This window comes from Monodon monoceros, unplaced genomic scaffold (assembly GCF_005190385.1).
Source record: "Monodon monoceros isolate NGI ecotype Baffin Bay Population unplaced genomic scaffold, NGI_Narwhal_1 Super_Scaffold_21, whole genome shotgun sequence".
NCBI classification, from domain to species: Eukaryota; Metazoa; Chordata; class Mammalia; order Artiodactyla; family Monodontidae; genus Monodon; species Monodon monoceros.
The window spans coordinates 163281292-163303921 of NW_021703778.1; the positions used below are offsets into that span (position 1 = coordinate 163281292).

The 22630-nt window shown below is 39.7% G+C and overlaps 1 protein-coding gene across 2 annotated transcripts in view; it reads right to left on the bottom strand.

The window, feature by feature from the left end:
• BTBD7 (BTB domain containing 7) overlaps nucleotides 1-22630 on the bottom strand; it is a 77846-nt gene that overhangs the window by 14985 nt on the left and 40231 nt on the right. For both annotated transcript variants that reach the window (XM_029237012.1, XM_029237013.1), the window contains exons 4-5: nucleotides 3499-3707; nucleotides 1502-1577 (exon numbers count right to left, since the gene is read on the bottom strand). In XM_029237012.1, coding sequence (XP_029092845.1) covers nucleotides 1502-1577; nucleotides 3499-3707 — 285 coding nt within the window. The remainder of the gene's footprint in view (nucleotides 1-1501; nucleotides 1578-3498; nucleotides 3708-22630) is intronic.

The window sequence follows — 22630 nt, forward strand, 5'->3', positions numbered from 1 at the left end:
TCATATCTTTAAACCAGGGGGCTGTATATTTTTCTTCCTTAAAAAAATAAGATCTTTATCATTCACAAATATAAATGCTGGATTTTTTGCAAACACTACAGGCAAACTGGTATTTCCCTTAAATCACGTGCTAGATAAAGAGATATTGTTTTTTGAGAGGGTAAGGTATTTTTGGAGTCATTCAAAGTAAAATTATTGCACGTGTGTGAAACAGGGTTTTTTTTTTCTCTTGTCTTGCTATGCTTTGGCTTCAGTACTTGTAAAAGACACTGCTTTTCAAAAGAAATTTTTTCTCAAAGTAGTGGTGTCCTGGTTTCAAATGAAATATTACAAGAAATTCCCAAATATGTAACACGTAAGGGCAGAAACCTTATGTATGAAGGGGACTGAAACAAAGGGCACCCTGGTTGGTGCAGCGTCCTCCTCATCCCTGTGAAAGAGCCTTCCAAGCACAGGCTCCGGACGCGCAGGCTCCGGACGCGCAGGCTCAGTGGCCATGGCTCACGGGCCCAGCCGCTCCGCGGCATGTGGGATCTTCCCGGACTGGGGCACGAACCCGTGTCCCCTGCATCGGCAGGCGGACTCTCAACCCCTGCACCACCAGGGAAGCCCTAGCTTGATTTTTTTAAATATATTTTAAAATGTGGGCAGAACAACTCTGTAAGTGTACTAAAAAACACTGACTTGAACACTTTAAAAAGGTGAACTTTATGGTATGTAAATGATATTTATGTAAAGCTGTTGAAAATGACAGGAAAGGGAAACCTGCATTTAATTTTTCTAATATTTTGATTTGAGTTCACTACCTAGAGGAACACAATATTCTACGAAAGGAGCACAGGTGGGCGGGCTAACCCTAGCTATAAATATAAGACTGCTACAGATTCATAAGCTTCCAAAGTTTAGTTAAAATCATAAGCTACATATGACGCTTCTGTCTCTTCTGCAGTATCCCCAGCTGGAGGCCATTCAAAAGGATTATTTCTCCTTTACCTTCCACAAAAATTTAAAATAAACAACAAATATACTCTCTTTGGGTAGTCATATATATTTTTTTCCCTTGAGGTAAAATTCACATAACATAAAACTCACCATTTTAACTATCTTAAAGTGCACCACTTAGTGGGACTTTTAGTACATTTAGAATGTTGTGCACCTATCACCACTATCTAATTCTAGAACATTTTCATCAACGACATGCTTTTGTAACACTTTAATTAAATGAAAAATTTCACTCTAATACTTTCATAAATCAGTCAACATATATTATTAAACACACAGAAAGATAACATTAAGAGTATCGCTTTAAAGTTGCAAAATTAAATTTTCTGGTATATTTATTTCTAATAAAAGTATACCCTTTCCACTAAAGGATTCTACTGATTGTAAAAATTTGTTTTCACCAGGCAACAGTGGCAACTGTCAAAAGACTGATGTGCGGCACGCACTTCAGTAACTTCCAGGAAAAGCTTACAGTTGCAAGCTAGTTTTCTGAGCTTACCTCTGTCCGCTATTCTCTTCATTAACTGATGCTCACCCCATTTAATCAGATATTTAAGGATATCTTGTTCACTTGCCTATAATAAAAAACGGTTTACATTTATTTTAGTGCAATCAGATAGATGGTTAATCTCATTAATGACTCTTCCTAGGTCATAAAGTAAATACAACGTGCAACTTGTCACGCTTCACTCTTTACACTGGCTGTTTCCAATGTCTGAGCTAAACCTGTGGTGTATCAGCAGCAAATACACAAGACCGAATGACATGTGTTTTGTCCAGTAACCTCACTCTTGGCTCTGATTAAATTTTTATTCTTATTTCCATCGTTATTTTTTCTTTATCCTGTTTTCTTCCCCTGTTTTAAATTTACCTTACTATATGGCTTCGATACAGCTGGCTTAAATTCTTTTTGGGACAATATGGAGATAAACAGATGAAAGTAAAAGTGTAAGGATACAGTGTGACCGCTATCTCCTGCAGGTGCAGAAAAAAACAAGTATGGCAACTTGTTTTGGCAGAAGACACTACAATCTCCACAAAGTATGCTACTGAATGGCGAAGGACCCTTCAAGCACTGTCTGTGAAATGGCAATGTGCCCCTCATTCTTTTGTACTTTTTTCTTTTTTTTGGCTGTGTTGGGCCTTCGTTGCTGTGTGCGGGCTTTCTCTAGTTGCAGCGAGTGGGGGTTACTCTTCATTTCAGTGCGCGGGCTTCTCATTGCAGTGGTTTCTCTTGTTGCGGAGCACGGGCTCTAGGCACGCAGGCTCCATAGTTGTGGCGCGTGGGCTCAGTAGTTGTGGCTCGTGGGCTCTAGAGCACAGGCTCAGTAGTTGTGGCTTGAGGGCTCTAGAGTGCAGGCTCAGTAGCTGTGGCGCACAGGCTCAGTTGTTCCGCAGCATGTGGGATGTTCCCAGACTAGGGCTTGAACCTGTGTCCCCTGCATTGGCAGGCAGATTCTTATGCACTGTGCCACGAGGGAAGCCCCTCTTTTGTACTTTATTTAAAATCTGAGGGCAAAATCTAGGCTGCTGTCCAAGGTTTTTACTTTCTAAGAAGAAATGCAAAGCTTCTAAAAACAATAATTGAGAGAACTGACAAATCCTAACTCCCATAATGTCTGCATCAGGACAGTGAAATAAGGTTAATGAACACAGATACTAAATAAATCAAAAGCAATTATGACAACATTTGTACTGCAATCAAAGCAATATATGATGGAAAAACACAGATGCTAAATGGATTTTTTAAATCTTCATTTCTGACTGAGATGGAAGCATTTCATAATTTTTCTGGTACAAATACAAAGAAACAGGAAATGGCTCAATGAGTTTATGACTTCATAACATTAAAACTGTTGTACAGTTTCTAGCATAAAATTCATACAGCCAATGCAAAAGGAGAAAAAAAAAAAGCTTGAACATATTCTACCTGAAAGTATTTTTTTACAATATTTTAAATCTATTGTTAGTTTAAATTACCTAATTATGAAGGACATATAAGTCAAGGGCACAAGAATTTGCTTAAAAGTACGTCTGACTAAAAATAAGTAGTTGAAAACATTATTATACTTCAGCAGGACACACACATTGAGTTTTTATAAGCATTTGAGTAGGTCAGAAATGGAATATTATTCTTACTTTGTGCTGCTTAAACTATCTTCTGATACTTCACCAAATAAACGGAACCGTTACAGTGAATCTATTACTAACAGAAGCCGAGAGAATCACCATTGGGATATGCTTCTGACCTTGCCTTTTGCCTACTGTCACAGCCCCTTTGGCGTGGTTGGTTAGGACCTGGGCCGGTTCACAATGCTGAATCATGGCGGCAGACTGCACAAGGGGCCAGAGAGCTAGAAGGTTGTGGCTGCACAAATATGAAGAGGGTATTCCTGGGTGGGCTGATCTCCCTAGATGGGAGAGTAACAGAGTACAGATGGGTTTCTTGGTGCACCTATGAATGACAATGAATTTGAGAGGTGTATAAATGATTACCTGTAGGTAGTCAGACTGGATAGCAGTAAGCAGATGGTCTTTGCTGAGTTCATAAAAAACATCCGAAGTCATGACCTGGGAAAATTCCTCACAGAGGAAATGTAAAGCTTGTCGGTGTACCCATTTAGAGCCATATGGATGAGAGCTCCACTTGAGGATGGCAATTAAGGTATCTAATGAGATGCTTTCAGCAATGATATCCTCACAGCCTAAAAGAGAAGGCAAATACTTCTTGAGATTAATCATAAATATTACTTATTGAACATCAGTGTGTTAGACACCAACCTTAAAAGTATCAATGGTAAAAAAGAACAAGGAGATAAATAAAATCTCATGGTAATCACCAAGACTTGGTGGGATGGGGTAACAATTGGTAACTATAATAGATTATGACATCTATAGGAAATCTGCTGTTCCATAAAGACAGATCCATAGAAAAAGGCAAGGAACCCTCATAATTGTTTAAGAAAATAAACATCTATGTGCAACTCAACAATTTGTATAAGACATTATAGTGGAGGGCACTGGACCAAAGGGGAAAGAAAGAAGAATAGGTAGAAATGGTACAGTTTTGGGAACTGGCAAGAGGAAGGCTTGGATGACACCTGACTGATAAGAGAATCCACCCTTGGGGGTAAGACAGGTGGGCTATCTTCTAGGAACTATGAGGACACCTGTTTTTTGTATTATTCTAATAAAAAACCAACACTTCGCATCGCCGATAGTTTAATCCCTCAGAATACAGATAAAATACTGCAGTTTTTTGTTCATCTGGTGAACTAAAAAGAAATATGTGGTTTAAGTGAAAAGGACCAGGATCCTGGAGAAAGTGACTATGGCACCTTAAAAGCTCAAAGAAGAGAAGAAGAAAATCTGAGGATAGTCATCTATTTTCCTTAGGAAAGATAATTTCAAAATACAAAGATAAAATGTAAGTAAAATTACAGTGACAAAGACTGTGTAAGGGAAAACGGCTAAAGTTGGACAGAAATTCTTCACAACTAAGTTTACTATAAAATAAAAAAAGAACCCCAATAATGGGGGGGTTATTTAAACACCACCACCAACAACAAAAATGTGGCTAAACAGGCTGCTCTCTAATGAGCTCAGAGGTTTAAAAGATAGAGTAGTAAAAGACAGAAAGGGCAGCAGTGAACTCTGGAGACTTCCAAAGCTCAAAGTTCTTGTGAACCTATGAAAAGTGAAAAGAGAAAGATAACAACTCCCATTTTCAGGTGATATAAGATCATTAGGAACCAATAGCGAGTCTGTAAAAAGTAATGCTTCCTCCCCTTTTCTGATATGGTACCAGATAAGCAGAATATCATAGAGAACTGTATAACCTGATTTCTGCAAAGCATTTAACAAAACACTTCATGATGTCTCTAGACTGTTAGCTACAGAAGACGGGGACCGCTGTCTTCACTGTATCTCTAGCACCTTCTACCACATGGTAGGCATTAAATAAAAATTTGCTGAATGTACAAATGAGATCTTTGAAGATAAGACAGAAAGATGTGGAGGGATGACAGAACAGTGGCTAACAGAACCATTTGCAAGTAGCACTGATTAACTCCCGGGATGGAGCGGAGAGTCTCTGTCTTTCCGATGTTAATCAAGAATTTGACTTTCTCTTTCTGACACATATATATGGAATCTAAGAAAAAAAAAAAATGTCATGAAGAACCTAGGGGTAAGACGGGAATAAAGACACAGACCTACTAGAGAATGGACTTGAGGATATGGGGAGGGGGAAGGGTAAGCTGTGACAAAGTGAGAGTGGCATGGACATATATACACTACCAAACGTAAACTAGATAGCTAGTGGGAAGCAGCCGCATAGCACAGGGAGATCAGCTCGGTGCTCTGGGACCACCTAGAGGGGTGGGATAGGGAGGGTGGGAGGGAGGGAGACGCAAGAGGGAAGAGATATGGGAACATATGTATATGTATAACTGATTCACTTTGTTATAAAGCAGAAACTAACACACCATTGTAAAGCAATTATACTCCAATAAAGATGTAAAAAAAAAAAAAGGAATTTGAATTAAGTTGTGGAAAGTATGCTTCAAAGTCTTGAGATGACCTAAAGTTGGGAAACGCAGTTAAAAATACACTGGATAAAATGATCATAATTAGCTAAAAAGATGGATCGAAATGAAGATGAAATCTAACTAAAAGAATCAGAAAGTTCTATATTTAGATTAAAGAAAAGCAACGGCACAGTAAAAGATAGGGGCGAGCTAGCTTAACTATAACCGCTTATTTAAAGATAATATCTGGGTATGTTAACTGAACAAATGCAAAATGTGACATGGCTGCTATAAAACTAAAGCAATCTCAGGCTTTTAAGATACAAGCATAGAGTCATAATCCAAGGAATAATGTTGCACTGCTCTCCTGTGGGGTGCTGTGCTCTGTTCTGAGCCCTGTGTTTAGACGGGCAATGACAAAACTCCAGAATTCTCAGAGGAGGGTGTAAGTACAGTGGAGAGTTTGAGACCTGTTACTGAAGAAAAGCTCTGAACAAACAAGATTATTATTGATTTATGTAAGAGAAACCTGAGGAGAGACATAAGAGCTATCTTTCAATGTTTGATGGAACCTCATGAGGCAGAAAAGAAATGACCCATTCTCTGTGGTTGCAAGGGCAAGTCCTGGGAAACACTTGATGGTAAAAGAAGAGAGATTTTGACTCATTATTAAGAAATTTCTAACAATTAGAACTGCTCTCCTTACCTCCCCTCAACAAAAGGATCCCTCTAGAAAAAGGCAGGAGCAGAGGCTAGCTTGTCGCATTAGGAGTAGAGTACCAAGAACCCTTACACTGGGCATGGAACTAAGGTAGGAAGACATCCAAGCTTTTTCTGCCACAAAGATAAAATCGTTTTTAGAAATAACAGAGTAAGCATAAGAGTAATTAAATCTAAAGATTAAAGATAAATTTATTTAATCTAAACATTAAAATGAGATCCTTATAAACGAAATCTGCGTGTAAACAACACCAAAGGCATGAATATGTGCTGATGAGAAGTGGGAAATATGGAAGAGTTCTGAACAGTTCTCAAGATTTTACTGTAAGCCTTGAATGCCAAGCTGAGGACAGGCCTCGCGCAGCAGCCAGTGGAGGACTCCTGTCAGTCTGCTGTTTCAAGGCGGGCATTGAAGTGGAGTCAAGTAGTATGAGTCAACATGACAGGAAAGGCAATCCGGTAGACATGTTTGGGGACAAAGCCAGGCAAATTAGAGAAAATGTGGTTTTTAAAAGAATGTGTCACAATCCTACTAAAACCAGGATATTGGCAGAGGGGAAGAAAGGGAATTAAAGATAACATCATATATTTAAACTTCTGAGGTTTACAAAGAAGCTAGACATGACAGGAAAAATGGACTTTGAAATTAAATTGACTTGAAATCCCAGCTTGACCATTTAGCAGAAAAGTCACTTTGGGCAAATCACTTACCCTCCCTGAGCCTGAAATGTTTTCATCTGTAAAACTGGGATTATATTCGTAACTCAGGGTTATGATATGAGATTTAAATGAGACCGTATCCTTGATGATATTCTTCCTTCATTCGAACATTCTGGAGTACCTACTTGCCAAGTGCTGTAATTACAAAGCTCTTTCTACTGCACAATTTCCTGGGTAATGTCACCTGTCCCCATGGCCTTAACTCCCATTGTATCCTTATGTCTTTCAAGGTCCAACCTAGAGCTCTCTCCTGACATCCAGACTCATTTCTTAAACTTCCCAGACTCATTCCTTAACTTCCCAGAGTTCACATGGATATTCTGCAGACATCTTTAATCCAAAAGTCACTTCGTTTCCTCTGGGAAATCTAGCCCTTCCTCCTCCCTCCTCTAGCACTTCCCTCCCCATATATATATACACCCACATATATATACACACACATATACACACACACACACAACTTTGTTATATATGTAACAAATTATTCAGTAGCCTGACTTCAAGATAAAATCCAAACTGCAGTTTTTTGGGTGATCTGGCCTCTGCCAACTTCTCCAGCCCCTACTCGGCTCATATCCTGTACTCTAGTCATACTGCATTACTTACAATTTCCTAGAATTCCACCGAACTCTCTCACCTCTAGGCCTTTACATATGTTGCTCCATTTTTCTGAAATGCTCTTAATTTTCCTTCGTAACTCCTCCACATCTTTTAGACTCAGCTTAGATATTGCCTCTTTCAAAAGCCTATCTTGAACCTGCTCCCCAAAGCCTAAGTCAAAAGTCAGGTGTTCCTCTTACCTAAAAGTTTCCATGGTGCCCTGTGTTTCTCTCTGTAATAGCATTAAACTCTCATACTAGTTTATCTTTCTGATATATTTGTCTGAATCCTCTATCAGACTGAGCGCTCCTTTGGGGTAGTGGCCCCATCTTTTTTTTTTTTTTTTTTTTTAATACATTTATTTATTTATTTATTTTTGGCTGCGTTGGGTCTTCATTGCTGTGTGCGGGCTTTCTCTAGTTGCAGTGAGAGGGGGCTACTCTTCATTGAGGTGCGTGGGTTTCTCATTGTGGTGGCTTCTCTTGCTGCAGAGCACGGGCTCTAGGTGTGCAGCCTTCGGCAACTGTGGCACGCAGGCTCAGTAGTTGTGGCGCATGGGGTTTAGTTGCTCCGTGGCATGTGGGATCTTCCCGGACCAGGGCTCAAACCCGTGCCCCCTGCATTGGCAGGCGGATTCTTAACCACTGCACCACCAGGGAAGTTCCAGTAGTGGCCCCATCTTATCTCTGATTCTATCTATCTACCTGACACCTGGTAAATAATTAATTAAAAACAAACATAAGAGAGGGCACGTGCTCTCTTTTTTCCCTATAGAGCTTACTGACTCCATTTCCTAACTACAGACTAAACAGTACATATATTCCTTTAAAGACAACTAAATGACACAGTCAGAATGACTACTTTATCTTTTTAAACTAGAACTTTAGAGCTTATTAGACTATTATCCACATGTGCTAGATTACTGTTTAGACATATTCACTACTACCAGCCTTCTGATCCCCCTACCCCACCACCTCCACGGGCAGAGTGTATTTCGCTGCCCCAAGACTTTGGAATTGGCCATGAGATCTGCTTTGGCCAATTAAATGTTAGTGAATGTGATGTGACAAAAGGCTTCAAAAGTACTTTTGGGAACTAGACTTGCCCTCTCAGCTTCTGCCACTGCCATGGGAAGCACATACTGCGGCTAGTTTGTTGGTCCCAGGAGGAAAATGAGCAGCAGTGGGAACACAGCCACCGGCCCTACTCAACCATGGTGGCAATCAGAGTGACTCCAGTGCTGCAAATTTAAATTTGGGATTTCAACTGACCTGGAAATCTGTGAGAAATACATGTTTTTTATTAAATGCCACTGAGATTCTCTGGTGGTTGTTACACAGCAATGACTAATAAACCATACACCTTTTTGGATGAATCAAAGCTTTTAATGATTTCCTTGTAACAGAAAAACTCATCTGTAGCCTAGCCATGTAATGGCTCAAAGATGCCCATGTATTTTGCTCAGGTAGCAGATTTCCAACAATGCTGTTGTGAGGCTGGCAGACAGTATGAAGTCTGTCTTTTTGCAATTTACAATTCTTTTTGCTTGTGTGATAACCCCATTTTACAGATCCATCTCCAACTTTTTATATCCTTTCTTCTATTCTCTTTCACCAGAATATCTTCTTTCTTATCTTTAACTTAAGGTGGCAAAAATGCCTCTCTCCAAAAATTTGAGCTATATAACATGAATGATCAAGGCAGAAATACAAAGTGAAACAAATTAATTTGACATTTAGTAATACAAATGATTGTTACTGCTGCATGTTAAATAGGACCACTTTCTGTTTTTATTATGAACATTTTTGTTTTTCTCCTCTTCGTGCTCCTCTGATAACTAAAATGCACTTCAACGTTGACAGATTTCCTGAATAATACACTGTCAGCATATGTCTTTACTGCCACTCTCATACTCTTCGTTATTCCTAGGTATACACCCTCATACATGTTTCACCAGTATCAGTGGGAAACCTTTTCATTGTCTCATATCCAACAGGAAATGTATAAGCTGCTTCCAAACTTCGAGTTTCATATTGGGTTTGAGGTGGTAAGCGGAAGAAAGAAATAGACAAGGGGGAAGAAAGAAAAGGAATTACGGCGATTACGGCTTGTCATGCAACATAAAACAACATAATAAGGTTAGAGGAAGGCTGGCCTTAGAGCATGCATAGTGACTCTTCAGTGGCACCAGAGTTAGAATGAAGACTTCAAGTGCAAATAGGCTTGAGAGAAAAGTTGTTTCAGTTCTTTCCTACTAACCCCTACATGACTGATGCCAAATCCTAAGGAAAGGAATTATGAAACAAGAGGGAAATGAGGGCAGCATGAAGTAGCAGGAAGAGCATATAAGGCTTTGAATTCAAGTAATTATAGCACTAACTCTTGGCTCTCACCTATCAGCCTGTACTAGATCAAAGCACACCACCCTCTGTTAGTCTCATTTCCTCACATCCAGGATGAAATAATTCCATCAGAGTTCTGAGGATTATGTTAAATAATATTGGGGAGCCAGTGTGTCCATGAACACTATCCTTTTTCTAGGCAAGAAATCTTAAATCAGCTGTGCCAACTCTCTTTCTCTCTCTCTTTCACACACACACACACAAAACAAACTAGTTAATGTTTCTTACTGATTCTTCCTTCAAAATGCTCTTTGATTAGCTTTATTTTCCATTCCCATTAACACCACCTTGGTTCAAATCCTCAGTACCTCACACATTAATTATAGAAAAGCTTCCCACTATCTCTGTCCCTTCAGTATTCTAATCTATAATGATCACGCAGCCGAAAGGTTTGCTTTCTAAAACACCACCATCAACATATGATCCCTGCACATCTATTTTAAAAAGGCAACCAGAATTCCAGATCCAAGGCAGAGAATAAGCATGAGACATGGGAGTTAGAAGACAAGTCAATCTATGCCTTAGTGTTTTTCACTGCTAGTCCTTGGACTCTGCAACATCTGGGAGCTGGCTGGATAAACGTTCCTCTCTGCTATCCTTCAGGAGCACCATTCTGAAGAAGATTCTACAAAACTCCTCAAGGATCCTGGCTTGAAGCAGGCTTGAAGCCCAGTAGCCTCCAGTGGTAACCAACACAATGGCCCACTCTTACACTGCTTTCCTTCCTCCCCTGTTTCAATCCCTCTAATTCTCATTCTTGTTCATGGGATGCCTTACCAAATAAACTACCTGCAAGCAAGCCTTTGTTATAGGCTGTTTCAGCACAGGTTATGGGGGAATGAGAGGAGACACCCACACTATGATAGTAAGATAAGTGGCCCTAGGAAATAAGATTCTTGAGTGAGATTCTGGAACTAAATCACTCACTGGTAAGATGGCGAAGAGGACCCCATTCCTAATGACAAGTGGGGTGGTGATAACCCCTGCCTGTAGCAGCATGACAATACTAAGATTCTTCACTAAGTGAAGTCTTAGTTCGGTAGTAGTGAACTTGAATGGAAACATTAGTAATTCGAAGGACCTGATGTGGCTGGATGAAAAGTCATGAAAAAAAGAAAATGACAGTCACCCCTCAAGTCTAAGAATTTTGTCAAAATCAGGAAACTTCTAGATCAGTGTTCAAAGAGACCCTTATTTCCTGCAGCTGCAGAAAAGACTGCCAAAACTCAGGCTCAAGATTTAATTTTAAGGATATCAGAACTACAAAGAAGACTTGAGCAAAGTCTTGGCAAACCTCTGACAAAATCTGGGTCTTGATAGGAACAGGTGGACACAGAAACCTGGAAGGGGGATATTTGGGTGGATGAGCTAGGAATGCTAAACCCCAAGATTCACTTGAACTTTCCGCGCTGGGAGGAGCAGCGCCTCCCAACTCCTTGCTAGAGGACAGTAGCGTTCTCTTGCCAAAAGACCCTGGAGGTGCCTGAAAAGACAGGGTTTGTCTTCTTCAACATCTGCCCCTGCCTCCTCTCACTAGCTCCAAACCAATAATCAGGATCTGTTCAAGCATAATCACGTTCTGAGAGAGAAGGTACAGTTCCTGTTCTGGGAAGAAAGCACACCCACCCAAGGAATTACAAGACCTGGATATAAATACTGTGAGAGTGGATACTGAGAGTGCTGTGCCAGGGGGCTAGGTCTGGGGCAGTGCAAAAGGAGCAGGAAGGTGTTCGTCCAGAATCCGAGGGACTCAACTGCAGTACCTTTTGGTGCTTCCTGGCTCAGTGATAATGGGGGCTGGGCAACTGCAGATACTCCTGGGATGAAGGTCTGGGTCATCTCACCTGGCAGGCTATCTAGACCTGATGAAATGCTGGCAAAGCATGAAGAAAATCTAGGTTGGGTGATGGAAGAGGGAGGCTGTGCTGACCTGTACTGTTTAAACTTGCTTAAGCTAAAACTCTTTTCCACGATCTCCATCCCTGTCTGTTTCTAAGCTAAAGTTGGCCAAAACAGAAATGTGTGATTTGAAAGGAAGCAGCAGCAGCAGCCATTACTCTCTAGAAGTCACTGTAGGGACTTCCCTGGTGGCGCAGTGGTTAAGAATCCGCCTGCCAATGCAGGGGACATGGGTTCAATCCCTGGTCTGGGAAGATCCCACATGCCATGGAGCAACTAAGCCCGTGTGTGACAACTACTGAGCCCACGCGCCGCAACTACTGAAGCCCGTGTGCCTACAGTCCGTGCTCTGCAACGAGAAGCCACTGCAATGAGAAGCCCGTGCACCGCAACGAAGAGTAGCCCCTGCTTGCTGCAACTAGAGAAAGCCCGCGCGCAGCAACGAAGACCCAATGCAGCCAAAAAAAAAAAAAAAAAAAAACCAGAAAAAAACCACCAAAAATCCCGAAAACAAACAACAAAAAAAGTCACTGTAGCTAGATGTGGTGACAGGCAGACACAGAGGTGCCCGTGGATTCTAGCTTGTCCTTGCTCTCTGCAGCTCTGCATCCAGCTCGCCCTCCCAACTGCAGCCCTGGTGACAACACCAGCCCCAGGCAACCACCAGATGATTGGCCGCAGATCCACGGAGCCACTATCGGGCGTGCTTCCCCCTTTGCAGCTCCACCTTAGTGGCTCGATGTCCTTGGCTTCCCAGGTTGACTGGTTGTTAACTCCTTTGGGTCTAACTCCTCTCCCTTTCAGACCCTCACTTCCCCAGCTTCTCCCACAATTGTGTAAGGCCCAATTCCTATAATAATTCCCCTACCCCGAAAGTCAGAGTTGCTCAGCTTCCCTGACTGAACTCTGAGTGATATAGTTACAATGAGAATATCAATTATAGCCTCCAGCCAATTGTAGCAGCTGGGACTGTGGCTAATAGCACCATCTTTCCTGAACTGAGTCTTTTATAGAGGCGTGGCTGGTTATCACCTTGAAGGCTCTGTGATCAATTAGATTTAAATTACTGATTTCCCCTAATTAAGTTAAATCACATGGAATTGTTGATATTAAACCATTCTAACCTATGAAAATCAGAAGATTAAATAATGTATTTGTTTTCCATTGCTATGTAACAAATTATCACAAACTTAGTGGGTTAAAACAACAAACATATCATCCCATATTTTCTGTGGGTCAGGAGTCTGGGCACGGGTCACCTGGGTCCTTAGTCAGGGTTTCTTAAGGCTGCAGTCAAGGTGCCAACTGGGTTTACATTCTCATCTGAAGGCTCAACTGGGGAAGAATTTGCTTCCAAGCTCATTTGGGTTGCTGGCAGAAATCATTTCCCTGCAGCCGTATAACTAAAGGCCCAGCTTCTTGCTGGCTATTAGCTGTGGGGTTCACACTCAGCTCCAAGAGGCTGCTTGCAGTACTTGCCATGCAGTCCACTCAACAGGCCATCTCACCACATAGTAGCTTACTTCTTCACAGCTGGCAAGGTAAAAAGTCTCTAGTGTAAGTCTATTATGAAAGTGGAGTCTTATATAATATAATGAAACCATGGGAGTGATATCCCATCATCTTTACCATACTGTATTAGTTAGAAACAAGTCTTACGTCGCACTCACACTTAAGGGGAGGGGGTTGCATAATGGTATGAATACCTGAAGGTGAGGATCATTAGGGGTCACAGTAAGTTTATAAGCATCTTAGCAATATCCTTTCTGACGTACTAGACAATCCTAATCATTTTAGTCTGCCATAGTACTCATTTCTTTGATCTGCTTTAGCTGCCTTTTCTCAGAACATGTCTAACGTAACTACATTTCTGAAGAGCAGTAAGAACTGCAATCAATATTTTAGGTAAAGGTGTATCATAGTTTGGCCAAAAAAAAAAAAAAAGGACTGATAAGAAAGCCAAGAATACTCAGTGAGGGAAAGGATAGTCTCTTCAATAAACGGTAAAGGGAAAACTAGATACCTACATGTGAAAGAATGAAACTGGACCCCCTATCTAATACCACTCAAAAAATTAACTCAAAATGGATTAAGGACTTAAAGACTTTGAACTGTAAAACTCCTAGAAGAAAACACTGGGAAAAAGCTACTTGACATCAGTCTCGGCAAGTATTTTTGGATATGACACCAAAAGCACAAGCAACAAAAACAAAAATCAACAACTGGGACTATAACAAACTAAAAAGTGTCTGCATAGCAAAAGAAACAATTGACAAAATGAAAAGGTAACATACGGAATGCGAGAAAATATTTGCAAGCCATAAATAACAAGGGGTTAATATCCAAAATATATAAGGAACTCATACAACAGCAAGCAATCTGAGTAAAAAACTGGGCAAAGGACTTAATAGGCACTTTTCCAAAGACATACAAATGGCCAACAAGTACATGAAAAGGTGCTGAACACCATTAACCACCAGGGAAATGCAAATCAAAACCACAATGAGACATCATTTCACACCTGTTAGAATGACTATTATCAAAAAGACAAGAGACAACAAATGCTGGCAAGGTTGGAGAGAAAGGGAACCCTTATGCACTGTTGGTGGGAATGTGCATTGGTACAGCCACAGAGAACAGTAGAGAGGTTCCGCACAAAATTATAAATAAAACTATCATATGATCCAGCAATCCCACTTCTGGGTATATATATCTGAAGACATGAAATCACTATCTTGAAGAGATATCTGCACTCCCATGTTCATCACATCAATATTCACAATAGCCAATCCAAGACATAGAAACAACCTAAGTGTCTATCAACAGATGAATGGATAGAGAAAATGTGAGATATCTATATCTATAATCTAGATCTAGTATTCAGCCATAAAATGAAAGAAATCCTGCCATTTGCAACAACATGGATGGACCCTGAGAGGATTATGCTAAGTGAAATAAGTCAGAGAAAGAAAAATATGGTATCACTTATACATGGAATCTAAAAACATCAAACTCATTAAACAGAGAACAGAATGGTGGTTTCTAGAGGCTGAGAGGCAGGGAAAATAAGATGCTGGTCAAAGGGTACAAGCTTTCAGTTGTAAGATGAATAAGGTCCAGAGATCTAATGTAAAGCATGGAGACTAGTTAACAATATTGTACTGTATACTTGAAAGTTGCTGTGAGAGCACAGCTTTAATGTTCTCATCATAACAACAACAAAATGTTAATTATGTGAGATAAAGAGTATGCTAACTAATCTTATTGTGGTAAACATTTTGCAATGTATACATATATCAAATCATTGCATTGTATACCTTAAATTTACACAATGCTGTATGTCAATTATAGCTCAATAAAGCTGGGGGAAAAATAACTCTGGATTAAAATTTATTTTCATTATAAAAAAAAAGTAGACTGAGTTTTTCTGGGTTTTATTTCTTATACTCTTTTGGCTAATGTTCAGAACCTGGTTGTCCCTGTTGGGTAGAAGGGCATTAACATACAGGCAGAGACTTAAGTGTAACATATTTATCTATGTGGAAGTATGTCTTTCAAACTTCTGCCCCTTTTAACAGCCTTGTAAGATTTTCTTGTAATAGCTAAATGCCAGAAAGCATTACTAGTATTATAGATCCATTCCAAATATCTTTTAAAATTCCCTTTCAGTATATTTTAAAAGTTATGTTCTAATACAATCTCTGGATTGCCTATCTGGATGGATATACAAGAAACTGATAATACTGGTTGCCTCTGTGAAGGGGAACAGAGGGGCTGGGGGACAAAAAGTTGAGAGGGCAAGAGACTTTTCACTGAGTACCCTTTTGTACCTTTTGAATTCTGTTCCAGTTGAATGATTATCTATTCAAAAAATCAAATAATAAAAAAAATAACAAAAAACACCAGGCTATAGAAGGTGCCAGGAGTTCCTTCCCTCAATGCTCAATATAAAATCAATCAATGACCACAAAATCCAAGCAAATATTGGGAAGGAAAGGAGAAGGTTCGCTGCTTTGAGAACATTACTCCCTTCTGATGGGAAAGACACAATCACTGAGATTCATGTAACTTGTGTGTGAAAATGTACAAAGAGTGCTTGTATTCTTTACTCTTACAGCTCTGCCAAGCTGTGTGAAAGGGAAAAACAAAGATGGGAAAGAAGCTGAAAATGTCTAAAGAACAACTTTAGTAACTAAAGGAGGAGGCTAAAGCACACAGACAACTGACAAAAGACTGAAGATTTCTCTTTATACCATGAAAGGAAAAAAAAAAAAAAGACTAAGAATCCCTAAGATACTTAGTTGAATATAGATTTATATTTCTTTAATGTCTGTTATAAATTAACGTTTCTAATATGACATTTTTAATATTTGTGCTTAAGTGTTTTTTGGGGTGAGAACAGCATAATGAAAGGGAGAAGCATTCACGGGGATGTCCGTTCTCTGCACACCAACACTATATATAAGCCTCTGCTAAACTAAAATGCGAGGGGATCTAATTCTGGGACCTACAGGATGCCTGAACTCCTTGAAATTGAACACACGTTCTCACGTGCGGGCATCTTACTGGAAGAGAGATGCCAAGATACACCACTAGAGTCGGACTGATCCGAGACCCAATCCCAACTCCCTTTAGCTGTGTGATGTATGAAATTTTGCCTGTTTCCTCATCTGAAAAATGTTTCCTAATCCTAAAAATCTCCCTCATCAGGTTATTTTGAGGATTAAATAAGAAAATATACACACAGCATCTAGCACATTAACATACGATAAACATTAAATAAATGGCAGCTATTTAATTAAGTTCCCTTGAAGAGGGCACGCACCGTTCTGGTGCATTCTAATTCAAAAGCAAGTATGGGGATTTGCGGGGGTAGGAGAGGGTAGGAAGGGAGCATAATCTTAAGACAGCAGAGCAAGTCAAAGATCATAAAGGGAACAGAAAGGGTCAGTGACAACCTAAATGTGCACTTTACTCTCACAGATCATTTATTAAAACGCTACATAAAAATAATCCTAGTACTTATTACGTGAAAAACTCAGAAGTGTATGCCTCTTTATCTAAAAACAAAAAATACCCATTTATACCCATACCATGTTTATTATTCTTAAACCATTTTCCCACTAGTAACAAAACAGTAAGCTAGTATCCTTAATTCCATTATCATAATAAAGGAAAAATCCAAAGCTCCTGGGGTAGAGCCATGTAATTATGACTTTCAGAAAACTTTTTGATATCTACTGGTTTTTATCTCTTCAATATAATCGTGTTCTCCCTTTGAAACAGTGTACCTCACAGATGATTTCTTCTTACAGAGATCATATTCCCTCTCCCCCTCAAATGGGAAAGAGTAGCTCTAGAGTTGGAAAAACCAGGATTCAAATTTAGGCCTTAACACTTTCTAGTTGTAAACCCAGGTGACAATATTGTCAAGCCTCAGTTTATCTGTAAGATGGAGATAATACCTACCACAGAGGATAATGTGAGCTAAGAGCTTACACAGTGCCTGGCAAAAAAATAGGTGCTCAAAAAATTCTACTAAATAAATGAATAGGGTAAGGAACTTTTTAAAAAGAATTAGTACTTTTTGATGCATAATTAATAGATTTTACCTGCTTAAAGAACGTATGCATTTAAAATAAAAACACTATTTCTGGAACATTTCTTGTGGTCTCTGCATGCTGCAACCAAAGAGAGCCGTCAGAAATGGAAATTTAATCAGGCCACAGGCTCAGGATAAGGCCAAATGTCTCAGCATGGTATACCAAGTTCTTCATTACACAGCCCTGCCGGCTGCTACAGCCTCATTTCTCCATACCATACCTCTCTTATCTCTGCAACCCCTCCCCTTCCCACCAGCCAAAAGTGCCTTGCTCTCATTTATCTCTAGGCCTTGCTACCTGCAGTTCCTTCTGCCTGATATGTGCTTTATCTCCAACCTTTATTTACTTAACTCCTTTCATTCTCCAGGTCACTTCCCTGTAAAGTTCTTGTATAGTTCTTGATACTGTCCCTCCTTCCCTGTCTCTCCTTCCCTAACTCCCTATATTGAGGTTTGAGGCTCCTCTTTTTCCTATGTGCTCCCTACCATTCAACGCTTTACTCTATTAGGGCGCTGACACTGGAATTGCCTACTGGCACTCACCACTGGACTATCCTATTCATTTCTCTACTCTCAGGGTCTGGCATACAGTAAGAGGTCAGTAAGTGTTTGCTAAATGAATAAAGTATAGGAGTCACAGTGCTAATTCTATACCAAGGATCCATTTGAATCAACAGGTTACATTCCTCCCTCCCCCCATAATGTCCCATTGTTACCTTTATTTGCTTGAAAACTCAGGCAGCTGCTGTTCTCTCAGGTTTACAGACCTATCATGATGAACAGATTTACGACACTGTATCTATCTACTATTTAACTTAGTACTTGCTACCTTCCATTTAACTAGGTTAGGAGGGGGAGTTCACACCACTGAAGACTTTAAATACTTAATATTCTTCTTTACACTTATAAGCAAAAAACTATCAATCTAGAATTTACAATGAGGCATAAAAATAACAAAGAAATTATTTAATCATACATTTCTGAACCTCTCATAATTAGATACAAGCTCAGACAGATATCAAGGTTTAGAAAACCAAGGTGATGCCCACGTATTTTCTAGAAATAGTTTAGTGAATCAGGTTCCAAAATTCACCATTGGTTTTTTTTTTCTTTTTTTGGCCGTGCCACACGGCATGTGGGATCTTAGTTCCCCGACCAGGGATTGAACCCTCACCCCCTGCAGTGGAAGCCCAGAGTCTTAACCACGGGACCACCAGGGAAGTTCCAGCATTGTTCTTTAATGTAAACTTCATTAGGAAGGAACACTGACAGTGAAAACTTAGTATTAAAACAAACCCACTTCAGGGGTCTATTATGGTTGAAGAGGAACATGGTTAAAAACAAAGCCATGTAACTGTGCAAATAGTGTTTTCAGTTTTCTGGCATGACTTTCAGATGTGTGGATATTTCACCTTCAAGTACTTTGACATGTAAAAACATTTACTCAAAGTCTTATGGACACATCAGTGCTAAGTATGAGGCATGTTTCAGTGGAGAGAACAAAACCAGAGCTCAAGGTCTTTTAATATATCAAAGCTACCCGCTTCGTGGAGACATATTTAGTGAGGCTAGCTCATGTTAATTTATAATAGGAATTGATACTCCTTTTCATCTACATATATGAAAAAACAGCTGGATGGAAGAACTTTCTAGTCAGTTTATATTCACTGAATGTTTTAGCAGGCTCATAAATTAACACTCCAAACTCAGATTCAGTCTTCAGGAGATATTTATAAAAAGGTACTATTTGTTAAGTGTTTTTCACTGAGTAGTGATTCTGAAGGCTCTTCAACACCTTTTGTATTATTTTTATTACCTGAATATCCAACCAGGGCATCCTTACATTTTTAGAAACAAACAAGAATACAGTTATTAAAATAAAGTAACTATTATGTAACGACATAATTTTCCCAAAGTTTATTAAGTATGTAAAAAGCGAGACACAGGATAACATGTATAGTATGGTACTATTATATTACAACAGAACAAGATATGCATGTGAAATACACACACACACTCATACACATGCAAAGGTTTGCAAGGAAACTCAAACTGTTCAAATCATGTCATCAATAAGGATTTGGGGAAAGGAGTGGTAATAGGTGAAAATACACTTTAGGCTATGTTTCTGTACGATTCCCTTTTTCAACAATGAGCATACACTGCTTTTGAAATAAATTCATTCAAATTTAAAGTTGTTACAAGGAATGGTTTACTTATGAATGTTACCAAACACACTGTCTATAAACTTTTTAAAAGTACGAAGTATAGGGAATTCCCTGGCCGTCCAGTGGTTAGGATTCTGCCCTTCTACTGCAGGGGGCACGGATCTGATCCCTTGTTGGGGAACTAAGATCTGGCATGCTGCTTGGGGCGGCCAAAAAACCAAAGTATATAGGAAGCTTAGCTACTGCATATAGAGTTGGTGGTCGGTAAATTCTTGTTTTGAAGTCCATCTTTTGATCAATAGAAGTGGCCTTGGGGAAGTAACAATGTAAGTTACTCATCTCATCTCTAAAACAGGCAGGATGATAGCAGCTACCATATGAGCTATTGTAAAGATTAAGAGAGGTCTTACACAAAAAGGGCTTAGCTCAATGTTTTGCACACTGTAATAGCTAAAACATTTAATCTATCTTAATTCCTGGAATAGTTTCCTGCAGCCACTTTTAAAACCAGAAGTAGACAGAATACTTGTATCTGGGCAGAGTCCTTCTACTCCGGATATTTTAGGAGTTAAGTGCAATATTTGGTTTTAAGGCAGAAACGTCAACTATGTATCTCAACACTGAGTTTGAAAAGCCAGGATATTTGTATAATACAGAGGTTCTTCCTCCTGTCATTTCCCCTCCTAACTCACGAATAATGCCCTCTCCCAATCCCATTTTCCTTCTACTGGTATAACCTGCATCTTAGACTGCATTAGTTTCTGCACTCCTTGGCAACAGAAGGTATAAGAGGAAGGTCAAAATCTGACGATGGCAGAGTCAGAAAAATAAAAATAAGTTGGGGCTTTAGGAAAAGGCCACAATTTAGGCCGTTTTTCTTAGTGTTTCTAAGAGAAAAGGGAACTATAACTGAATCAAAGCAAAATGGGAGTATACACCAGATAGCCCACCACCATAGGGAAAGTTCTATGGACCATTTTTTGGAATGGCTCTGTTTTGCCATCTAGCATTGGGTGTTTCTTGCAATTGCATCATTGCTTTTAAAAAAAGTCTGAATCTGGTAATTTTTTTAGACCTCGGAGACTTGGAACTGTACTGTCAAATTATGTGTAAGGAAAATAACTCAATTCTTATCTTTAGAAATTGTCTACTTAAGAGTTAATGTATTCCAGTTTTAAAACCATTTGTTGAAGCCCAACTGTGAGCCAGGCACTGTGCTTGGTGCCTGTACTTCTAAGAAGAGGAATAAACGAGCTCAAGCTGAGGAACCCAGACAGAATTTATATGGTTAGTATGTGGCAGAGGCAGGATTAGAACACAGATCTAACCTCATCTAATGTTGTTTATAAAATACCATTAAATTTGGGCACTGCTATTTATCTCTGAACCTCTCTGAGCAAATGGGAGATGACATGAATCAGCATATTTGAAGTGCCTGCTAGGTACACAGTGGCATTTGAAAACTGTAATTCTCTTCTCCCTGGCACTGCATCTTGTATAGCAACAGTGTTCAAAAAATGTTAACCTGGGTTTCCCTGGTGGCGCAGTGGTTGAGAGTCCGCCTGCCGATGCAGGGGACACGGGTTCGTGCCCCGGTCCGGGAAGATCCCACATGCCGCGGAGCGGCTGGGCCCGTGAGCCATGGCCGCTGAGCCTGCGCGTCCAGAGCCTGTGCTCCGCAACAGGAGAGGCCACAACAGTGAGAGGCCCGCGTACCGCCAAAAAAAAAAAAAAAAAGTTAACCTGAAATCAAGTATCTCTGTTTCAGAATACACTGCAGATGCTATCTGCTACCTCCAGGTGGCCAGAATTCAACATACTCTTTAAATAATATAAATGCTCAGCTCTTTCTTATCTCAGAGAAGTAGTACTGTTGTTCAAAGTTTTGTGTTCATATCCATACTGACCTGAGTATAGCATTTCATCTTCTATCTGATTAATATCTATAAAGTTCAAATTAAATCCAATTGCTTAGACACTGACTATAATAAACACACAATTTGGGTTGGGGGAAATAAACCAAACCAATCTTCCTCTATTTCATTTCCCTTCACTGTGGCATCCTTGGAATTTCAGTATTACAGAAAAAAGGTTGTGCTTAGTGTTGAGAAAAGGCTTCTAATTAAACTCCGCATGATTTTAAATAAAGAGGAACAGACATTTGATAGACTTTACTTCAAATAAACTGTATGTATTTTAAAATAACACTTGCTATGACTGCAAAGTGCCTGGTGTATATTACATTTACATTCAAAAAGTCATATAACAAGCCATAATATTTACACTCACTGTCTTCTAAGTATATAAAATAAGGGTGAATAAACACTCTACTTTCAATAGACAAGAAAATGGCAACTCCTTTACAATTTTATTTTCCTTTAATAAAACAGGATAGGGCTTCCCTGGTGGCGCAGTGGTTGAGAGTCCGCCTGCTGACGCAGGGGACACGGGTTCGTGCCCCGGTCCGGGAGGATCCCACATGCCGTGGAGCGGCTGGGCCCGTGAGCCACGGCCGCTGAGGCTGCACGTCCGGAGCCTGTGCTCCGCAACGGGAGAGGCCACAACAGTGAGAGGCCTGCGTACCACAGGGAAAGTTCTACGGGCCATTTTTCGCGTACCGCAAAAATAAAACAAACAAAAAAACCCAGGATAAATAAGAAGTAAAAAGATGTCTAATTTAGAATAAGAATTTCCAAGTTACTTTAACATTTTGAATTATATTTGCATTATTACTGTAAATATGTTTTTATTAGTGAGATTTTAGATACATAATTAGTTCTTTGATCTAAATTATAATTAGCACAAAAGGTAAGATTATACTTGGATTAAACTTTTTTGGCTTCAAAAGATTAATAGCCTTGACTGGCTTCCAAGAATATTCTAAATTCAATTGGTACTCTATTTCATATCAATGGACCAACAAAGTAAAGAGCTGATGAGACAATTTTACTTGAAATTTAACTTAAAACTGCGTTTAACAGTACAGAG